Genomic DNA, 22,097 nt, shown 5'->3' on the forward strand with positions numbered 1-22,097 from the left:
GTTAGTTAATGTGGAGATGGCTCTGCAGATTTAGCACATAACATACACAGTATTTGAAGCATAATTATTTTATCTATATGGTAAAAGTATAGACAAATGATGTTTTACGTTTTATGCTAGGGTTTCCAATGCTGTGTAGGGAATTTTTGTCACTAGATAGCTACAAGATTAAACTTAGCGTAAAGTGCATGACACTGTAAACAGTCCTGCACCATAGGGCAGGTACCAGTCAGGGGAGTACGCAGGAATTTTGAAAAAGGGTTTCCACTACAGCTAAGTGACTGTCATATTAGGTTTATATAGCCTGACTGCTTTATTAGAGTATCTCGATCTTTTCACCAAATTTATAATTCAGAACAAAGCTATAAGTGTTGCTATCTTATGAGAAACTATTATTTAACTAAGATAAAAGTTTACAATGTGTCCTGCTCCATGACAGATTCCAGATTGTGGAAACCTGAAGTCTCAATTTCTCAATGTTTCAAGTACTGTGTAAAATCCAAAGGGGTTTCCTGAAACCCCTGGAAACCCCCCTCCGTATGCCCCTGCCAGTGGTAGTCATATATAAAACTGATTGTACACAACAATCAACAGAATGTATGTGGAGCACAATCATAAGCCATTTCAGCTCTGCCATTATATCTCCCACTAACCCATGGCAAGGCTAGGAACTTGTTATGTATTAAACAAAGTCACAACAAACAATGCAATCACATACATGCTTCATATGGATAAATGTGATGATACTATACATGCTATATGATACCATGCAGCATGTGGAAATGAGCTAGAATGCATATTATATATACATGTGCAGAAAATGAAGTCTCTGAAAAACATGCAGACATAAACAATAAATTACAGTTAATTCATTACACTGCTTGAGAAATATAAAACATTGTAAAAGTACGTAAAGAGATATCATGATTCATGGATCCAACATATAATCATCACCACCATCATCATCATCATCTCCAGTAGTGCTAACACTATTAATCCTGAAATGGAGTTGCATATGATATAGTTATTTATACATGTCTGCAGTAATATATCAAGAACACTTGCAGGTAAAGTTACATTAAGGAGAAAGAGGAGGAGATTTAAAACAGGTTTTGGTAGGAACTTTAAAATTCTAAAGCTATATGCAGCTCTTTATACTCCCTCACCCTCACCTTTTAATCAAGACACACAGTAGTGTGTCGTGCGGCCCAAGAATCCGGCGCGCCACACCGTGTGTATATTTACAGGAAGAAAGAAAACGTGATTTTCACACCTTTGTAGCTCCATGATCCCTTAGCCAAATGGAACTAGTTTCACTTCCAAGGTGCCCTCCAGGTAGGCCACGCCACATACCAAATTTGAAGGAAACCTCCCTAGCTGTTTCTGAGATATGAGTGGCCAAAGTTTCCTTTAAATTTCTTTGTTTTCTTTTCTTCACCATAGGGGGCTATGGGGGCTTCGATTTCTTTTCACACACTTTGCAAAAATTGCTATAAAACACAAACTTGTAACTCCATTGTATCAATATTTGGTACAAGTAAAGAGCATATAAAGGTACATTCGCGCACCACGTTTGCTATGAATCTGATAAATATCCAAGGAGTTATGAACAAAACTTTTGTGACGGCTACAGGGTAAACCGAGTAGAGGAATAACTTGAAAATTCGTGTGTACATAGGCTGATCATCGTAGGAGTGCCTTTTGGTGGTTAAAACAGCAACAGACTTACAGCTACAAAGTTATAAAGCAAAAACCAAGCAAGTGTAAAATCGCGGGATGGAGATACTCTAATAGAGCAGTCACTACATGGGGTGCAAAAAAGGTGCATAAAAAATGTCGAAAAAGATGAACCCATCATGACCAGAGTTCAAACCAAGGACCTCCATACCTAACCCTTGCATCCTTAACCACTAAATCATTGCTATCTCGGCTGATCACTTCACTTAATTTCTACCTTATAAATGAAAATTCTAGCTAATAAGTAAAATTGATCTACCAATAGAAAATTTAGATTGTTCTAGAACATTCTATGTGTGTTCTATTAGATGATTTTAACGAAAGCAAAAACGTGCACTCTATTAGAGCATTAGCACCATTCTATTGTTACAACACTTTGTGGCTCAATCTAGTAGCTATTCATTAAATCAGAGCCATTTTTGTATGGATCAGTGGTATATTTGTACTATTAACTTAGTTTCACCCCCAGGTGGTCTGCGAGCAGACTAATATGACCGACTTGCACCAATCATCATCATCATAATCATCATAAGTGCTATATGTTAGCAGAACTTGTGATACAACAGCCTGGCAATCATATCCGAGTAAAGAGGTGCAGGATTTGGTTTTTGAAAATACAAAAAGAAGTGAAATCCACTCAAAAACAGCCAAGCTGTAAACAAAGAGTGCAGCACTCAAAAGCCTGGATGAAAAAAGCTGTGAAATCAAAGGTGGTGGCTAAGAAATGGCTGCAATGATGTTAATGCTAAAAATTTTTAATAATGGCCGTGTGCACTGTTAAAATTTATTAGCATTAACATCATTGCAGCCATTTCTTGGCCGTCACCTTTGATTTCACAACTTTTTTCACCCAGGTTTTTGAGGGCCACACTCTTTTTTTACAACTTTGCTGTTTTTGAGTGGATTGTCTTACAACTCTTTTAAACACCTGCATTGTTAGCTTGTGCACAGTAACAATATTACTTTTAAGCTATTACAACATTTGTGACCGGGCCTGCAAAAATTGGGCATGTGGGCACATAAAAATTGCCTACTTTTTCAAACTTTGACGTGTCATAACTTTGTATTCCATGACTCGGTAGCCATGAAATTTTCAGCACTTATTAAACATTTAGTTGGCTTTACAATACAAGTTACAGAATGAAAATGTTCTATCCCAATACTGCAATATGACATGTTATGTGACGGGGTGTAGTTTGTGCCCACATGCCCTATTTTCGTAGGCCCGGTCACATTTTATGAAAGCTTAGCATATCACTATACTCTCTTAAAGCCACATCAATCAAAAGATCTAACCCGAACAGCATAATAATTATAATAGCATGGCAACCTTGGGACAACATAAATTAAAGTCTTACCCTTCATATCTCATCTTTTCACTCTTGTTCCTACTAACTCGCTCATCATTATAACTATCAAGCCAACCAAAATCATCCTCTAATTTTCTTCTCCTTGACATGCAATAACTAAACAACTTCTTAATCCCAGCAATACAGAAGATGAGCAGAGGTAACACCACCAGAACTGAAATTATTCCTGGAGTAGCAGTAGACAAGAAAGTGAATGAGTTAATATTGACAACTAAAGTTATTGTCAGTAAAATCACACCATCCAATCCATTGAGAAAGCTATCTTTGTATGGCTGAATCCAAATATGAATCATGGCAATAACAACACAGGTTGTTTGTAGACAGTACAACATGGTGTAGTAGTTGCTGTCACAGATAAACACAATTAGGATAATCAATAGTCGACAGATAAGGTAGTAGGAAGCAAAGTAGCGATACTTGTCTTTGTAGCAGCTTTGAAATTGATCAACTATTGGCATAATTTTGATGAAACTCACTACAGGATTAATGAATGGTTGCATCAGTAGTATCAATGGCATACCAATTACAACAATTAGTCCACACAATGTAGCAACAATACCATAGAAGGAATGACGACCTCTAAAATACTTGTAACTTGGAGACAAATACACGTATACCTCATCAACGCCTGCAAATGTTAATGGTTTTAGTAACTGCAATGAAGTGGATGCTAGTGAAGTATATGCAAGCAGCAACAGAAGACAGATGACATGTATTATACAGTGGCTGACATAGTAGGCAACCTTTGGGCGGTGTCTTGCTATAATAATAATGATCACCAAGAACAATGAAATAGCTACTGCATGTGAATAATGAATGAACTGTTGATCAATTCTACTCAGTCCTTCTACAAAGCACAGCTTACCAAATAGTTGAGGTGACAGTTTAGCAAAACTTGACAGTATGGAAACAAACTGAAACACACCACCAGTAATGTAGGGGTTGTTATCTAATAATATATCCACAATGCTGTAATAATAGAGTATCCCGTACACATACCCTGATGATATTCGACACCGAAAGTTCATCACACCAAACACAACTCCTATTATAGCAATCCAATACAGGATAGTCAACACTATAACTAACGTTGTCATTAGAGGAGAACACTGGTGATGGCTGACACAGTCAGGTGAATCATATGTTAGAGTATATCCTGAACTACAGTCACCACAAGCAACTCCTGTCCTGTGTAGTTTACATTGATCATCTAATTCTTGTGGTATGATGCAATAACCTGGTCTGGTCTCTTTACGATGTTTACCATACTCACAGTACTGGTTTGGGCAGAGAGATACAGTAGCTATATTCCTAACAGTACCAAACCAATAACCTCTTTTTATCTCATTATAATCATCAACACACTCCACAATATCCTGATGGTGGTAACAATCACAACAATTACAAAATTTGTTATATGTGTATCCTGGAGAACAGGGCACTAGCTCAACTACTATTGAGGAAGAAATTCTTTTGTTAAAAGTCTCAAGTACAGATGTAAGTTTAAGAGTGATATTTCTATCTTTTGAAGCTACTTGTTCACCAGTTAAAATAAGACTAAGAGCTGTGACATTGTCAACAAGTAAGCGATTGTCAGTCAGCTCAATACCAGCACAATTGTCATGACACTGGACATCAAACTGTGTTGGTGCAGCAGAATGATTGAAGTAATCAAAGACAGATCCATTAAATGAAATGCGGTGACCTAGAATATTGCGTTTAGCAAGGTATGTGTTATCACCAGTTTTGATGCCATCATGCTCTCTGAAGTATAACAACAGTGATTGGGGTGATGAGACTATTGTCTTTACCCATGGTTCATCATATTGTAACTGGTATAAGAAGTATAGCATAGAATTGGTACTGTTGTAATCAGAATTAATTTTGCAATGTCGGTGAACATTGAAATACACTGAATTACCAGATATTCCGGCAGAGTTTTTGGAAAACTGTATAGGCCAAGTACTATATGGTGAATCATAAGAAAATAATGCACCACAGTTGGAACCAAGGTCTGCATATATTGCACCTCCATATTGAGCAGCTGAATTGTTAATAAAATTTATTCTGGATTCATTGTAAAAAAACAGTATAGTTCCATGTTCACAATAAAGTGCACCTCCACTATTAGCAGAATTGCTACTGAATATTATATCACCACCAAACGGTCCAAACCTGAGGGTAGAGGACAGTAAATGTATAGCTGTACCAATGTTGTTGTGGAACACTGGCTTGCCATCCAAATCTATTCTTGTATAAGTTGAACTAGCTGAAATGTACACGACACTGTTCCCACCACTGTTGTTGGTAAAGTTTGACTGGATTGTTATGATAGTCAGGAAATCCCTTTTACTACTTCCAGTATTACCATCTACAAGAAACAAAGCAGCACCTTCCCCATAAGCAGTGTTCTCTTGAAAGAGACAGTTTATGATATGGACTCGATTATTTGCGTTAGCAGTTTTGATATACAAAGCACCTCCAGCTACTTCCATGTATTTATTGGATGAAAATTTCACGTTATTGATGATGAAGGTATTGTTCATTAAACCATTGAGTACAACAGAAACAGCTCCACCACCATAAGGGCTACCTGTCATCTGACTACCCATTACCAGAACTTCATTAATAATTACCAAATGTGATGAAATTCTACTCTCCGAAGTAAAAATCAATACAGTTTGATTGCTATTGTTAGTAAAGTTACAGTATTGTATGGAGACAGTATAATCATTGTAATCATTAGTGTTCAAGTGGAAGTATACTGCACTACTAGAGGCAGTAGAGGCACTGTTGTTTGTAAAGTTAGAATGTTCAACCACAATATTAACCTTTTTTTTGTCTGAGTTCTCACTAAGTACAGCACAAACTATACCACCATTACCATTGTTGGTAAAGGATGAATTGGACATTGTCAGAAGTGTATCATTATTACGAGCATCAAGTAATGGAAACAAAATGCCTTGTTGTATGTTATTATTAAACACTAGTTCAGACAAAACAATTGGTGCAACAAAAGCAGTTTGAACACTGATGCTTGCTCCTCCAGAATTGGACACAAACACAGTTCGACTAATAGTTAAACTGAGATGCGATTCAGGATTACCTATAGCTATAGCCTTCACAAAAAGCCAAAGCCCATATGTATTGTAGCTACTGTTATTGTGTCTATTACCCACGAAACTGCTATCCAAGATTGTGATATTTACATTTGTGTAGTTTACTGTTAATCCACCACATTCATAGTCAACTAGTCTTGTTATAACATTGTAGGAAAAGTTAGTGTTTCTCACAGTAATATTAGAACTGGCTTGATTCAGTATATATAATGCACAGACTTGAGATCCTCGAAAAATGCATCTCTCTATTTTGATATTGTGAGCAACAGCTAAATAAACTCCTGCCATTGTATCCTCCTTGTTAGGATCACCACACTGGTCCCAAGTGATCCCTTCAATGATGACATCACTACATGACTCACAGTACACACCTCCACTATTGTTACACATGATAGTAGCACCATTACTAGTTATTGTAATGTTGTGTAGGTTTCCTATTGGAGTGGTAGTGTTTAGCACAACTGATTCTGATGTGATGTTTATGATGGTATTATTGTTTATGTTTTCTAACGCAAAGGACAATGAGCTGCAAGGACATGATCCATCCACACAGCATGCGGTGCTGTTAATGCCATGGTTGTTAATGGTGACCACTTTACTTTCTGCTTGTTGAATGGCTGTGATCATCCACAAAGTCAATACTATCACAAACCTAAGACAAATCAAAACATTAATACATGCAGCATTTATATATTTGTTCCCAATGGAGTACAACATTCTTAGAATACCCAGTACAGGCTGCCATTTCAATACCACCATCATTTTGATGAGTATGCATCTATGTTAATGTGTAATTACCACTTAAACACAACATCATCTCACGAGAGTACGAGCAATTAAACACCTTGCTAATAGAAGGCATGGCACCTTTTTTGCAGTATTCATCTGGAATGAATATACATATATATATATATATATATACACTCACAAGCGAAACTGGTGCCATGCCTTTTAATTAGCAAGTTTTTTAATTGCTTTCACTCTCGCGAGGCAACATTGTATTTGAGTGGTACCATATACAAGGATGCTAGCTACATAGAATCTAATCAAAAACAGCCAAGTTGTAAAAAAAGGTGCAGCCCCTAAAAAGGCCAAGGTGAAAAAGATATGAAATCCAAGATGGCGGCCAAGAAATGGCTGTGATGGTAGGTTAATGGTAAAAATTTTAATAACGACAATTCAGGTGAATTTTGTGCCAAGACCAAGCGGCACCAAATTCACCTGAATTGTGGTTATTAAAATTTTTACCATTAACCTACCATCACAGCCATTTCTTGGCCGCCACCCTGGATTTCACATCTTTTTCACCTTGGCCTTTTTAGGGGCCACACCTTTTTTTACAGCTTGGCTGTTTTTGATTAGATATCACTTCTTTTTGTATTTGTATTCCCCAAAGCTGGCCATGGGCTGGCTTTGGGGCTTTTTTAACCTATCCTATTTCTTTACCACAGGAAGAATAAAAAGACAGAGCAGAGTTTTAATACTTCAACTGTTTTTGATTTTATCAGTAATTATATAAATACATTTATTACATGTCTATTATTCCCTACTGGATAACTTGTTCGCAGCTGATCTTTCTACTAAGGGACTTGAAATGTAGCTAAACTCTCTACAGATTGATTTGTTTGTAGCTGCACTCTCTGCAGGGTGATTTGTTTGCATCTAAACTCTCTACAGGGCGATTTGTTTGTAGAAGAACTCTCTACAGGATAGTTTCTTTGTCACTGAACTCTCTACAGAGTGGGTGCTTTGTAGCTGAACTCTCTACAAGATCACTTCTTCTAGCTGATCTGTCTATAGGGTGACCTGATCTCTCTGTAGGGTGACTTTTATCTAGCTGAACACTCTACAGGGTGATTTGTTTGTAGCTGAACTCTCTACAGGGTAATTTATTTGTAGCTGATCTCTATGCAGGATGATTTGTTTGTAGCTGAACTCTCTACAAGATGGTTTCTTTGTAGCTGAACTCTCTACAAGGTGACTTACTTCTAGCTGATCTCTCTACAGGGTGACTTGTATAGCTGAACTCTCTACAGGGTGATCTGTTCATAGCTGAACTCTCTGGGTCATGCTGAACTCTCTACAGGATGGTTTCTTTGTAGCTGGTCTCTACAAGGTGACTTGTTTCTAGCTGATCTCTCTACAAGGTGACTTCTCCTATTACAGGGTGACTTGTGTCTATAGCTGAACTATCTACAGGATGATGATTTGTTTGTAGCTGAAATCTCTACAGGGTGATTTGTTTGTAGCTGAATTCTCTACAGGATGACTTGTTTCTACATATAGCTGATCTCTGTATAGGGTAACTAGTTTCTAGTTGAACTCTCTGCAGAGTGGGTTCTTTGTTGCTGAACTCTCTACAAGGTGACTTCTTCTAGCTGACCTCTCTATAGGGTAACCTGATGTCTCTGCAGGGTGACTGTTATCTTGCTGAACACTCTACAGGGTGATTTGTTTGTATCAAAACTATCTATAGGGTGATTTTTTTATACCTGAACTTTCTACAGGGTGATTTGTTTATAGCTGAACTCTCTACAGGGGGTGATTTGTTTGTAACTGATATCTCTACGGGTAGATTTGTTTGTAAATTCTCTACAAGGTGATTTGTTTGTAGCTGAACTCTCTACAGGGTGGTGTGTTTCTAGCTGATCTCTATACAGGGTGATTTTTTTTTTGTAGCTGATCTCTCTACAGGGTGATTTAGGTTGTAGCTGCTCTCTCTACAGTGGGTAATTTGTTTGTAACTGAAATCTCTACAGGTTGATTTGTTTGTAGCTGAAGTCTCTACAAGGTGTTTTGTTTGTAGCCGATCTCTCTACAGGGTAATGTGTTTGTAGCTGAACTCACTGCAAGGTGATTTGTTTGTAGCTGATCTCTCTACAGGGTGATTTGTTTGCAGCTGAACTCTCTACAGGGTGATTTGTTTGTAGCTGAACTCTCTACAGGGTGATTTGTTTGTAGCTGATCTCTCTAGAGGGTGATTTGTTTGTAGCTGATCTCTCTACAGGTTGATTGGTTTGTAGCTGATCTCTCTACAGGGTGATTGTTTGTAGCTGATCTCTCTACGGGGTGATTTGTTTGTAGCTGATCTCTCTAGAGGGTGATTTGTTTGTAGCTGATCTCTCTACAGGGTGATTTGGTTGTAGCTGATCTCTCTATACAGGGTGATTTGGTTGTAGCTGCTCTCTCTACAGTGGGTGATTTGTTTGTAACTGAAATCTCTACAGGTTGATTTGTTTGTAGCTGAAGTCTCTACAAGGTGTTTTGTTTGTAGCAGATCTCTCTACAGGGTAATTTGTTTGTAGCTGAACTCACTGCAAGGTGATTTGTTTGTAGCTGATCTCTCTACAGGGTGATGTGTTTGTAACTGAACTCTCTACAGGGTGATTTGTTTGTAGCTGATCTCTCTACAGGGTGATTGTTTGTAGCTGACCTCTCTACAGGGTGATTTGTTTGTAACTGAAGTCTCTATACGGTGTTTTGTTTGTAGCTGATCTCTCTACAGGGTATTTGTTTGTAGCTGAACTCACTGCAAGGTGATTTGTTTGTAGCTGATCTCTCTACAGGGTAATTTTTTTTGTAACTGAACTCTCTACAGGGTGATTTGTTTGTAGCTAATCTCTCTAGAAGGTGATTTGTTTGTAGGTGATCTCTCTACAGGGTGATTTGGTTGTAGCTGATCTCTCTATACAGGGTGATTTGGTTGTAGCTGATCTCTCTACAGTCGGTGATTTGCTTGTAACTGAAATCTCTACAGGTTGATTTGTTTGTAGCTGAAGTCTCTACACGGTGTTTTGTTTGTAGCTGATCTCTCTACAGGGTAATTTGTTTGTAGCTGAACTCACTGCAAGGTGATTTGTTTGTAGCTGATCTCTTTACAGGGTGATTTATTTGTAGCTGAACTCTCTACAGGGTGATTGGTTTGTAGTTGAACTCTCTACAGGATTGTTTCTTTGTCACTGAACTCTCTACAAGGTGACTTGCTTCTAGCTGATCTCTGTAAACGGTGACTTCTTCTAGTTGATCTCTCTACAGGGTGACTTGTATAGCTGAACTCTCTACAGGGTGATCTGTTCATAGCTGAACTCTCTACAGGTTGATTTGTTTGTAGCTGAAATCTCTTGTTTCAAACTGATTTCACTGTAGGGTAACTTGTTTGTAGCTGAACTCTCTACAGGATGGTTTCTTTGTAGCTGAACTCTCTACAGAGTGATTTTTTTGTAGCTGAACTCTATATAGGGTGATTTGTATGTACCTGAACTTTCTACAGGGTGATTTGTTTATAGCTGAACACTCTGCAGGGTGATTTGTTTGTAGTTAATCTCTCTACAGGGTTTCTTTGCAGCTGAGATCTCTACAGGGCAACTTCTTCTAACTGAGCTCTCTCTTGTTTCTAGCTGTTCTCTCTACAGAGTAACTTTTTTGTATAGCTGAACTCTTTACATGTGGTTTTTTAGTTGCTGAACTCTCTACACTGTGACTTGTTTGTAGCAAAATTCTCTACAGAGTGACTTGTATGTAGCTGAATTCTCTACAGAGTGACTTACTTGTAGCTGAACATTGTATAAACTATAAAGTGACTTGTCTGTAGCTGAAATCTCTACAGGGTTACTTGTTTGCAGCTTGTCTCTATAGGTTAACTTGTTTGTATAGATGAACTCTCTACATGGTAGTTTCTTTGTAGCTGAACTCTCTCCACAGTGACTTGTTTGTAGCTGAACTCTCTAGAGAGTGTAGCCAAACTCTCCACAGGGTGCATGACTTGTTTATAGCTGAACTCTCTTCAGTGTGACTTGTAATGTTCTGATTCTTCCGGCTGAATCACTACAGCGATATATCTGTAGCTGAACTCTCTATAGGGTGACTTGCTTCTTGCTGAACTGTCTATAAGATTAACTGTTTGCAGCTGAACTCTCTACAGAATAACTTGCAATGTAATAGAATTCTATAATGGAGTAATAAATTAGCTGAATGTTCTATTAGGGTGACTGTTCTATTAGAGTATCTCGATCTCGCATATGTTACACGTAGTTGGCTTTGGAATCATAACTCAGTGGTTTGTAATCCGATTCTTCTGTACTACTGCAAGGACTTTCTATGATGATTATTCCAGCTTCACACCGATTTTCAGCTCACTACTCTAAGCGGTTTGCCTAGTAGGCGTGAAACCTAATAGTTTTTTATTCATAAAAATCGATCGCGTAATTGTAACACAGGTTGGGTTTCAGGGGCGTAGCCAGGATTTTTTGAAGGGGGGTTCCAGCACCAGCATTGAGTTACTAGAAGCAGGGGTCTGGGGGCGCAGCCCCCAGCCGCTGAGAGACTTTCAATATTTTAATAAATCAAAACTCAGCAAATCGCTATATTATTTTATGCAAAAAGTACATTAATTATGATGCATTAAGTGGCCCTGGGATGAAGGTACTGTAGTACTAGATAAAGTCACCTAGTGGAAGCAGATAGCATAACACATAGAGACACATATAGCTAGTAATCTGTAAGTGATGGTTATATCTCACTGTGGTATAGGAGCCATGAATCTACTGATACAAATGACGATCAAACAATATAACTATACAAATATGCATAGCATGAATTCATTTTGCATAACACAAGTGATAAATTACTGGAGCTCTATATCTTTAAACACTGCATACCAAAGCTATAGCAGTATAAGGTCATGCTAAGTTTTGCATTTAATGTTGGAATGTCTGAAAAACTTCATATGGACATGGATATTTACATGCATGTTCTATTAGAGTATACCTGACTGCTCTATTAGAGTATATACCTGACTGCTCTATTAGAGTATATCGATCTTTTTAACAAGTTTTGAAGAGGGCTCATGTTACCTCTGTAAATCCTTCCCTGAGAGATGAATGTAAGTTTTATCAATTGTTGTGCTGTGCCATTACACTATATTGCTCACTCATTTTGTCCTGCCACACTAAATGGTGTGTTAGGATCCTGCTTGCAGAAGTCTAAATTTTACAGGGGGGGGGGGGGGGGGGGGGGTTCCTGAACCCACCGGGACCCCCCTCCCTACGCCCCTGGGTTTTGTGTCATATCTCGATGGCCTTCAACTGGATTCCTTTCAAACCACAAAAAGGCACTCCTACGATAGTTACTCCATCTACATAGCAATTTGCAGCTCATTCTTTCAAGCGGTTCACCCTGTGGGCGTGACAGACCTTCTACCTTATTTTACGCACATAATCGGTCATAACTCGGTGAATGTTGATTTTTGTTCATTGCATCTAATTTATGTATGTATATGTATGTAAATTGAATGGGTGTACAGGCTTCTAAGCCTCAACCCAAATCACATCATAATCATAATCATAATGTTCATCGGATTCCTACCAAACTTGGTTCTGAGATTCGCCTTAATGAGCCCTTTAAGTGTGCCAAATTTCAGCCCGATTGGAGAACGAATTCGTGTTTTATGGTGGATTTTGCAAAGTGTGCGAAAGGAAGAAGTAGAAGAAAAAAACGAAGAAAAAAATCACAAATTTTGGCCGATCGTATCTCGGTTAGCTACGTTTGCTTAGCCTAGATGTTTTTGTACAAAATTTATTTTAGGCCCCTATTCGGTGATTATTAGTTTCTTATCCAGCCTTTCTAATTATTATGATGCGGGCGGGAGGGTATTACCATTATGCCATTATTTTATAATATTAACACACTGATGTGCAGACCTTGTCCAAATTGTCTTTCTTTCTTACTACAAACATTTCCTTTACCAGCTGATTCTACTTTTCGTGATCGCCAACTGTTTTTCGACAGTCAACTGAAAGCCTGCTTTGATGAAGTCGATATAGAGCACGATTGCAACTGGCACTGCAGCAATTTGCTACAGTTCTCCTGGTGATATATAGCGCATTGTAGCGTTCATCAACAAAAATTATAACAGTTTGGTATCACGTGTTCTTCTGAGCATGCGCAGAGTAAATAATGGCTTACCATGCGGTAGCTTAAGAAGGATGCGGGCGGTGGATGAGAAACTAATAATCACCAAATAGGGGCCTTACATACCTTATATTAAGGCTGAGTGATTGTGACATTTTGCTACTTTCACTATTATATGATGCAATATATCATGATTATGATAACCACCACGATGCTATAACCAGGAGCTTATTTTTATAAGCTCCTGCTATAACTCACATGCATCAGCGTTGTTCATGCACACCTTTGTATGAATTGTTTAATACAAGGTGAAATTGCGCACAATAGTTCAACACAATTAAGGACATAGGCAGTTACAGTTTAATACAAACAGTATAATAAATAATATATAGTATCCCTAGAGCTCAATGGTTTCTTACAGGTAAGCTTTAAACTACAACGTAAGATTTACTCACACAATGAACTGTATCAGGCTTGTTTTCTGGATTGTGTTTTTCCACACCAGTATGTGCCAACATTTTGAATGTACTAATACATTTGCATGTGATATCACAACATCATGTTTATTTATAATACATATCAACATCACAATGTTCAAAGACGATCATGATAATCCTTCTATCAGCTTAAGGAGGGGAATTATTAAGATGACATAGGAATGGGAAATACACAAAGGAGGGGAATTATTAAGATGACATATATAGGAATGGGAAATACACAAAGGAGGGGAATTATTAAGATGACATAGGAATAGAAAATACACAAAGGAGGGGAATTATTACTTGAAGGTGACATAGAAATGGAAGTTAAACTTGGTACAATTTTCATAAGGCTTCAACAAGCAATCACATTAGTAGTGAGACTAAATTACAATCATTACTGTGGTTGTGTACCAGTTACTGTCATTTACAAATAAATACAATAAGCACAGATCATCACAGCATTATTACTGACAAGCCTCAAACTAGTTGCCAATTGTTCAAGATATGACTGGGATGGGCAAGCAGTAGTAAATAAGCTGCAATTGCGTGTAAGCCAACTTTTAATACTCACTTCTGCCCACTGGTGACAATTTTAAAAAAAACTGATACAACCATATCACCTGAAAAGGAATTATCTGAACTGAGTGACTACCTTACAAATAACACTGTAAATTTCCACAGAGCGATTTCACACTTTTAAAAAAATCACTAATGTAGTGAGGGTTAATGCAAATATCTATGGTTAATGGGTGTCAAGTGGTCAGAATGCCACTAGTAGAGCAGTATAGTGCATAAATATACAGGAGTGTTCCATTCCAAATATTTGCCATTCATTTAGCCATAGAACAAGTAAGTGACATTCAACTTTATTATGACAGGTTAAATTTCCTCTGACTTCCTTCTACTATAGCTCATTTACATCCCCACTCAGTGCTCTTTCCAAATCTAATCCAGTATCTATCATGTGTCATGGGTTATTAATAGCCCTGAAATTCCCAATACAAGATGTATGGAGAAATTTTCTACACCAGTTTGGTTTAGGCCATTTTGATGAGCCACGATTTCTTCTTCTAGCATCATTAGACTAGCAGAGAGTTACTCTACATGTATATATATATATATATATATATATATATATATCACATCCTGAAAGCTGCTAATCGGACTCAAAATAGGAGATATACAATAATTAGTTTCATTTTTAATAGTTTTCCAATGCAAATGTATTGGACATGCCTGTAACAGCTGTCATTTTTGCCACAGAGCAAATGTATAGCAAATTTTCAAATTAAATGTTTTAATATGTCTTTGTGTGAGATGCATGGGTAGAATTAATGCTATTAATGGATGAACCAGCGGCCTCATCCCCATCATTGCAGAGAGCTATTCCCAATCTCCTTATTAGGTTTCTGCCAAAGTTGTTGGGTATTTCAATGGTACTAGGGACAGCTTTAACATCTTGATCATCCAGTAGGTTATCATCATCACACATTTCTACGTCAGGCACTTTGTGGAGGAAAATAGAATGTGAGAAGTAAATACAAATTATATTCATGTGTGTGCATGAGTGTGTTATGTACGCATTGGTAAAGAAAAGCACCACTCTACCTAATGGTTAGAATAGGTTATGGCTGTCGTATGTATAATACTACTGGCCATAGCTGAGGAATGCTTTTCTGAGCCACCCTGGTGAAGCCATAAGCTCATTCACATGCATGCAGCATTTAATAGTTATTGCTATATGACTTCTCTGGGCCTTTCCTTTCTACAAGTGTCTCAGAAAAGCGTTCCTCAGCTATGGCCAGTAGTATTATACATACGACAGCCATAACCTATTCTAACTATTAGGCAAAGTGGTGCTTTTCTTTACCAATGCATACATAACACACTCATGCACACACATGAATATAATTTGTACTTACTTCTCACATTCTATTTTCCTCCACAAAGTGTCTGATGTAGAAATGAGTGATGATGATAACTGTTGCACCTGTCCCTAGTACCATTGAAACACCTATCATCTTTGGCATTGGATCCTCTAACAAATTCACTAGACTATACGGTTGTGTGAAATGAGTAGTACCAGTAAGAGATCAAGTTATCGAATACAAGCTTCTTACTAGCTGCTTTGTAACAAAACCACCAACAGATGGCCTGTAGATTTGTGAAGTTCCATGTAAGGCAATGTTGCACCTTAGAAGTCTTGCATGGTTAAACCAAGAGTAAATAATGGGAGAAGAGACCATTAAAAATGAGCCTGTCAAGTCTGTGTAGTAATTGTACTGCATGACCAGGTGCCAAAGGGCTTCTGTCGAAACTGGCTCATTTTTCAAACAACATACACTAAGTTAGATACTCTCTTCTCCATTGGTTACTCTCATTATTACTTTCACACTTCTTACACCTTTTGGCACTTATTAGCTCCTGCTTTGCATAAAGTACTTGGCACATCTGTAGCTAGCTATACATATCTAAAATGGAAGAAAGAAAAGTGGAAATCTATACAATTACACAAAAAATTGAAATTTTCAACTAGAGTAGGGACCATAGTACATTGATAAAAGTCACTGAAACAAGCTGGAGTGATGCACAATATTAAATCACAGTAAAGAAGTGTTATATCCCCGGCCTACTGTGCATTTCCATTATGGTATCTTGAGCACAGTATAGGGACATAACACTTCTTATTGTGCATGTTACAGGTTTTTGCAATTGAATTCGGCGACTTTGCAATTGAGTTCGGCGACTTTGCAATTGAATTCGGCGACTTTGCAATTGAATTCGTCCCGTTTGCAATTGATTTCGTCGCTTTTGCAATTGAATTCGTCCCGTTTGCAATTGAATTCGTCCCGTTTGCAATTGAATTCGTCCCGTTTGCAATTGAATTCATCCCGTTTGCAATTGAATTCGTCGGTTTTGCAATTGAATTCGTCGGTTTTGCAGTTAAATTCGTCCGTAACAAGAATGGCAGCTGGAACAAACACGAAAACATGATGTAGCAGCTGCTACAAGAACTTGTTCAAGTACAACAGTAGTAAACAACTCTTTATAAGGCAATAATTCTTCCTCTACAGCCTCTCCAGCAACATTCCAAACTCTACTACAGTACTACGCCATTCGCGATGGCTGTGGTCACTCGCGAGCAAGCTAATTAACTTGTCAGACAGCCATCAGCTTCGCGTACTAACAGCTTCAATTACCTTCTAGTGTCTCAAGTGTAACTCTCCAAGGCATAAATAGTTCATCTCTTAATGAACGGGTTGGTTTCTTGGAGCCGTTTTGTTTATGACGAATTGTAATGCAAACGCGACGAATTCTATTGCAAAACCGACTAATTCAACTGCAAAACCGACTAATTCAACTGCAAAACCGACGAATTCAATTGCAAAACCGACGAATTCAATTGCAAACGGGACGAATTCAATTGCAATACCGACGAATTCAATTGCAAACGGGACGAATTCAATTGCAAACGGGACGAATTCAATTGCAAAAACCTGTACTGTGATTTAATATCATGCACTATTCCAGCTTGTTTCAGTACTTGCTATTGATGTGTCTTCCCTACTCTAGTTGAAAATTCCAATTTTTGTGTACTTGTTTGTTAACTTTTTGAAAAATTATTATGTATTATGACTGGTGAACCCACGCATACCACATCAATAGAAAGAAATGGTACTACATGGCCCATGCAGCTATCAATTATTGTCTGAAAAGTGAAGTATCCACTGTCAACTATGTTCAACCCGTTACAGAGCATTACGAATCACTGAAGAACTGTTCGAAAAGCACTTCTGCAATCAAAGTAGCCACGTGCACTATGAAAAATACGGATGATTTCTGTCATCAAGGGAGGCCATCATGTGCTACTGCCAAATCAACACCTTTCTCTGTCAGCAAAGATGATTGGGACACAAAGGAGGACACTGGTAGTTCCATGAAGAATGCATTGTATGTACATGTGGTATGCCAAAGGAATGTGTTCGGCTGAAGCAATGTTAAACAGTGAAAAAACCAAGCCTGTAGTCTTAGCCATTATCGAGTCACGATTGTCTGAAGGCATCATACAGTCAGTCAGTCAGTCAGTAGAAAATTCCATTTAATAAATTTTAAAATTTTTCATAGCAACTTGTTGAAAGCATTTTGAGCTGATCTGAAGGCTTGTTTGGGCTTAGTTTTACCTAACCAATACTGCTTCATGTTATGTTATGTTATTATCAATTTTGTCAAAAGACCGGGTTGTACAAAAGGACAAGCCTGTATCATCGTTGTCAGGAGAAAGTGAGGCTGGCTTTTGGGTGATGCTTCGTGATCGGCCATGCCCATACCTTTGTGGTTCCTGCATTGTACTATATGATCTACGTATAGAAGAACAGTTGATCTTTAAACTCTTGGAATATAAATCCATGAGCTACGTAGTAGTTTAATATCTTTAACAAATAAATTTTCATAGCTGTAGAGAAGAAGTTCTGGTGCTCAGACACAATTCCAGCACTAGCCATGCACTATATTCAAACTGACTTATAGGGTCATGCTGACTGTACCTTTAACATCGCGCATGTGCATGCAGCTAATCAACTTGGTTAAAGTAGCTATGTAGTGACAAACTGACCTTTTCCAGGACGTCACCATCTCTTCAGAATCAATAATATGTATGATTCCGAGTCAGTATAGTTGTGAAAATCTCTGCGTCTATTCCGGCCGTCTTCCCCACGAACTTTTGAGTCAGTTGGCACTTCCTGTTACTATTATTGTCAAATTTCTGTGTACCTGCAGCTGTTGAATTTGTGCAACTCTGAGTCTGAACCACCATAGATTAGGCCATTCCAAGTGGTAATCCTGTTTGTGGTCCCCGCACGCAATCAGTTATTACCATTAATATTAGTATTGCGCATGCTGCGTAATTCCATTAATGCACTGTGAGATCACGCAAGACTCAACGACAAATTACGGAGTCCGGAGAACGTGCGGAGAGTTCTTGGTGCCAAGATACCTCGTGGACAGTGACTCAACTAGTCAAGACTCAATGTTTATATTCCCTTTACCTGGCTTGCTTATCGTACCTCAGCTCATCTGTTTTTGGTGACTCCATCATTCCATCTGCTACTGGTGTGCAGCAAGGTGACCCCTTGGGTCCAGTCCTTTTCAGTATAGCCATCCATTCCTTGGTTAGTGAGCTTGTATCGACATTTGACACCTGAAGAGAGAAAGATAGAATCAATCCTCCTTCATGAACGTTGGAACCTTATTCAACAAGGAATAGACCGTAAGGCTATAAAACTTCACAACGGTCAGATTCTTATCAACAACAGACTTCATGGCATAGTTACAGACTTCAAATTTGTTAATTCCTCCAGTGGTTCATCTACTACAAGCTCTACATCTGCTAGTATTGCACCCGACTCTGTCCCTAATCAACAACCCTCTGTTCCTAATCAAAATCAATGACTACCTAATTGTTTCTACATAAACACTAGAAGTATTGTTAATAAGCTAACACAATTCCAATCCTTAGTTTACTCTCATGAATATGACTTGGTTGCTATTACAGAAACCTGGTTAACCAGTAATGTATTTAACAATGAAATTCTACCAAATCAATACATTATCTATTGCAATGATTGTAGGTCTAGAGGTGGAGGGGTCCTAATTGCCGTTCGAACCCATATCATCAGTAAACTCTTACCCTCCCCCACCAATCTTGAGATGTTGACTGTTGAACTAAAGCTACCCAAACGCCTAATCTTATGTGTGGTATATCTTCCTCCTGATCCAACATCATCTCAAATTCGATCCCTATCAGATCACATATCACAGTTCCAGCAGTCACACAGTGTTGTTCTTCTAGGTGATTTTAATCTACCACATATAAACTGGGAAACAATGTGTGGTAATTGTCGAGCCTCTGAAGACTTATGCGACATGACCTTTGAATTGAATCTTGTCCAACTTATAACCTACCCAACACACATTCATGGCAACATACTTGACCTCATTCTTACCAATGACGAAGATCTCATCACAAATGTCTCAGTTAATTCTCCAGAATGTTCTCAGATTTCATCTGACCATTTCCCAATTTCCTTCAGTATTAACCAAAACTGTCTACCACTTCACAATACTACTACATTACAAGCTTATGATTATTCAAAAGCTGACTTTACGAGTATGAATGACTATTTTAAATTTTAACATTGCTGACTGCTTAACCTGTGATGATGTTGAAAGCACTTGGTCTACCATCAAATCGGTCATCTCAGAAGCAATGTCCTTGTTTATACCCAAGTTTCAGTTGCGATCTAATCAGTATCCAAAGTGGTTTAGTCGTGATATAAGGCATCAGTTGAAGTGCCTTCACACTCTCAGAAGAACTCATAAACGTTCACCCACTCCCCATAATACTGCTAAACTTCATCTAGCTGATGAACATTTTCAACAAAGTGTAGCTTTGGCCAAATCTAACTATGAGTCTTCCCTCATAAACAGTTATGCCGAATCCTCTAATCCTGCTATCTATCACTATATTAGAAGTTATACTAAATCTGGCACAATACCACCTACTGTACATCTCGATGACACTACAGCTTCAAGTGATGCTTCCCGAGCTAGTCTGTTCAATCGATACTTCCACTCAGTTTTTACAGCTCCAACATCTTCTGAACAAACCATTCCATCACTCCATCCAGATCAAATAAATTCTCTAACATTCACTGAGGATGAAGTATACTATGTTCTGTGCCAACTTGACCCTAACAAAGCTACTGGTATCGACAAAATTAGTCCCAAGGTCCTCAAAAACTGTGCTTTCTCACTAACCCGTCCATTATGCCATCTTTTTAATCTCAGTCTGTCAACTGGGTCAATTCCTGAGGAGTGGAAGATTCATTTAATTGTACCTGTATACAAATCAGAAGATAGATCTTCAGTAAAGAACTATCGTCCGATCTCCCTCCTCAGCAACACGTCTAAAGTCCTTGAAACTTTAGTCTATAACAACATAATCAATCACACACTCAGCCATATCACAAATTGTCAATTTGGGTTCCTTCCTGGTAGATCAACTACCCAACAACTGTTGCTATACTTGAACAGCATTCATCAAGTCACCACTCAAGGCCATCAAATAGACTCTATTTATTTGGATTTTCGCAAGGCCTTCGACAGTGTTCCACATATGAAACTGCTAAATAAATTGAAGTCTTGTGGAATCTCCGGTAATCTCCATAAGTGGTTCAGCAGTTATCTACATAATCGTCTACAATGTGTAAGAATCTGTAATTCCATTTCCAACTTACTTCCTGTCCTGTCTGGGGTGCCTCAAGGTAGCACCCTTGGCCCACTGCTCTTCCTGCTATACATCAATGACCTACCATCTGTCATAAAATTCTCAAGTATATTCCAGTTTGCTGATGATACCAAACTATCTAAAAGTATTGCTGTTTCTTCTGACCAACTGTGCTTACAAGAAGATCTCAACCATTTATTCACCTGGAGTGTTAACAATGATTTTAGATTCAGTGTACCCAAATGCATCCACCTGAGTTTCAACAGTAAATTCACTACCACATATTCTATTGATGGCTGCCCACTCCCACAGCTTCTTTCTCATCGTGACTTAGGTTTGCAGCTTTCATCAGATATGTCCTGGTTCAAGCACTATCAAATCATAACTGCTAAAGCCTATAAATATTTAGGACTGCTGAGGCGTGTCTTCCATAGCTGCCATTCTATCAGAGCCAGAAAACTTCTTTATTTAACTCTAGTGAGATCTCAGTTAACTTATTGCTCACAATTGTGGAATCCTTATATGATCAAAGATACCACTATTCTTGAAAAAGTACAAAGACGAGCCACCAAGTTCATTCTAGCTGATTATGTCAGTGACTATAAAACACGCTTACTCCGGTTAGGTATCTTACCTCTAATGTATATGCTCGATCTCTATGATATTATGTTCCTTGTCAAAGCTTTACAACAGCCATCTTCTCAATTTAACATATACAACTACATATCATTTAGCTCTTCCAACACCAGGTCTTCGTCTACTAACAAACTAAATCATGTCCGCACTAATAGTAACTATGCCAGAAACTTTTACTTTAATAGAATTCCCAGGATATGGAACCAATTACCTTGCATTGACATCAACCAGTCTCTACCAGTCATCAAAGCTACTATTCAGAACTATTTATGGCAACACTTCACCACAAATTTCTCTCCTGACAATCCCTGCACCTATCATTACTGCTGTAGATGCAGCAAGTGCTATGATTCTGGACTGACAATTAACTTTACTACATAAGTTTAATTAACTCCCGGCTGCCAGCACAGGTTGCTGGCAGACCATCAATGCAACTTTTTCTTCATCTATACCCACCTACACATGTACAATTGTAATTGTATGTTGCATTGTAAAGCATTAATAATAATAATAATAATTAATGTTTGGCATCTTGATGATGGCACTCTCGGCGGCTCAC

General features: G+C 38.2%; 1 protein-coding gene across 1 annotated transcript; it reads right to left on the minus strand.

Moving 5' to 3' along the window:
• Positions 1–644: 644 nt before the first annotated feature.
• Positions 645–18,464, minus strand: LOC136264317 (uncharacterized). Its single transcript, XM_066059032.1, has 3 exons — positions 18,230–18,464; positions 3,096–6,878; positions 645–998 (listed from the first exon to the last, which is right to left on the minus strand). Exons 1-3 carry the CDS (start codon positions 18,247–18,249, stop codon positions 929–931), a joined length of 3,873 nt encoding a protein of 1,290 aa, XP_065915104.1. The 5' UTR covers positions 18,250–18,464; the 3' UTR covers positions 645–928.
• Between the last annotated feature and the right edge of the window lie 3,633 nt (positions 18,465–22,097).

Source organism: Dysidea avara, chromosome 8, assembly GCF_963678975.1.
Source record: "Dysidea avara chromosome 8, odDysAvar1.4, whole genome shotgun sequence".
Lineage (NCBI taxonomy): Eukaryota > Metazoa > Porifera > Demospongiae > Dictyoceratida > Dysideidae > Dysidea > Dysidea avara.

What these genes read in the sequence shown, in the direction of transcription:
- LOC136264317 (XM_066059032.1), bottom strand. Translation starts at nt 18,249, where the DNA reads ATGGTGACGTCCTGGAAAAG. An exon ending in ATGGTGACGTCCTGGAAAAG is followed by an intron (nt 6,879 to 18,229) that starts GTCAGTTTGTCA and finishes GATTTGTCTTAG; the next exon opens with GTTTGTGATAGTATTGACTT. An exon ending in GAAAAGATGAGATATGAAGG is followed by an intron (nt 999 to 3,095) that starts GTAAGACTTTAA and finishes ACTCCATTTCAG; the next exon opens with GATTAATAGTGTTAGCACTA.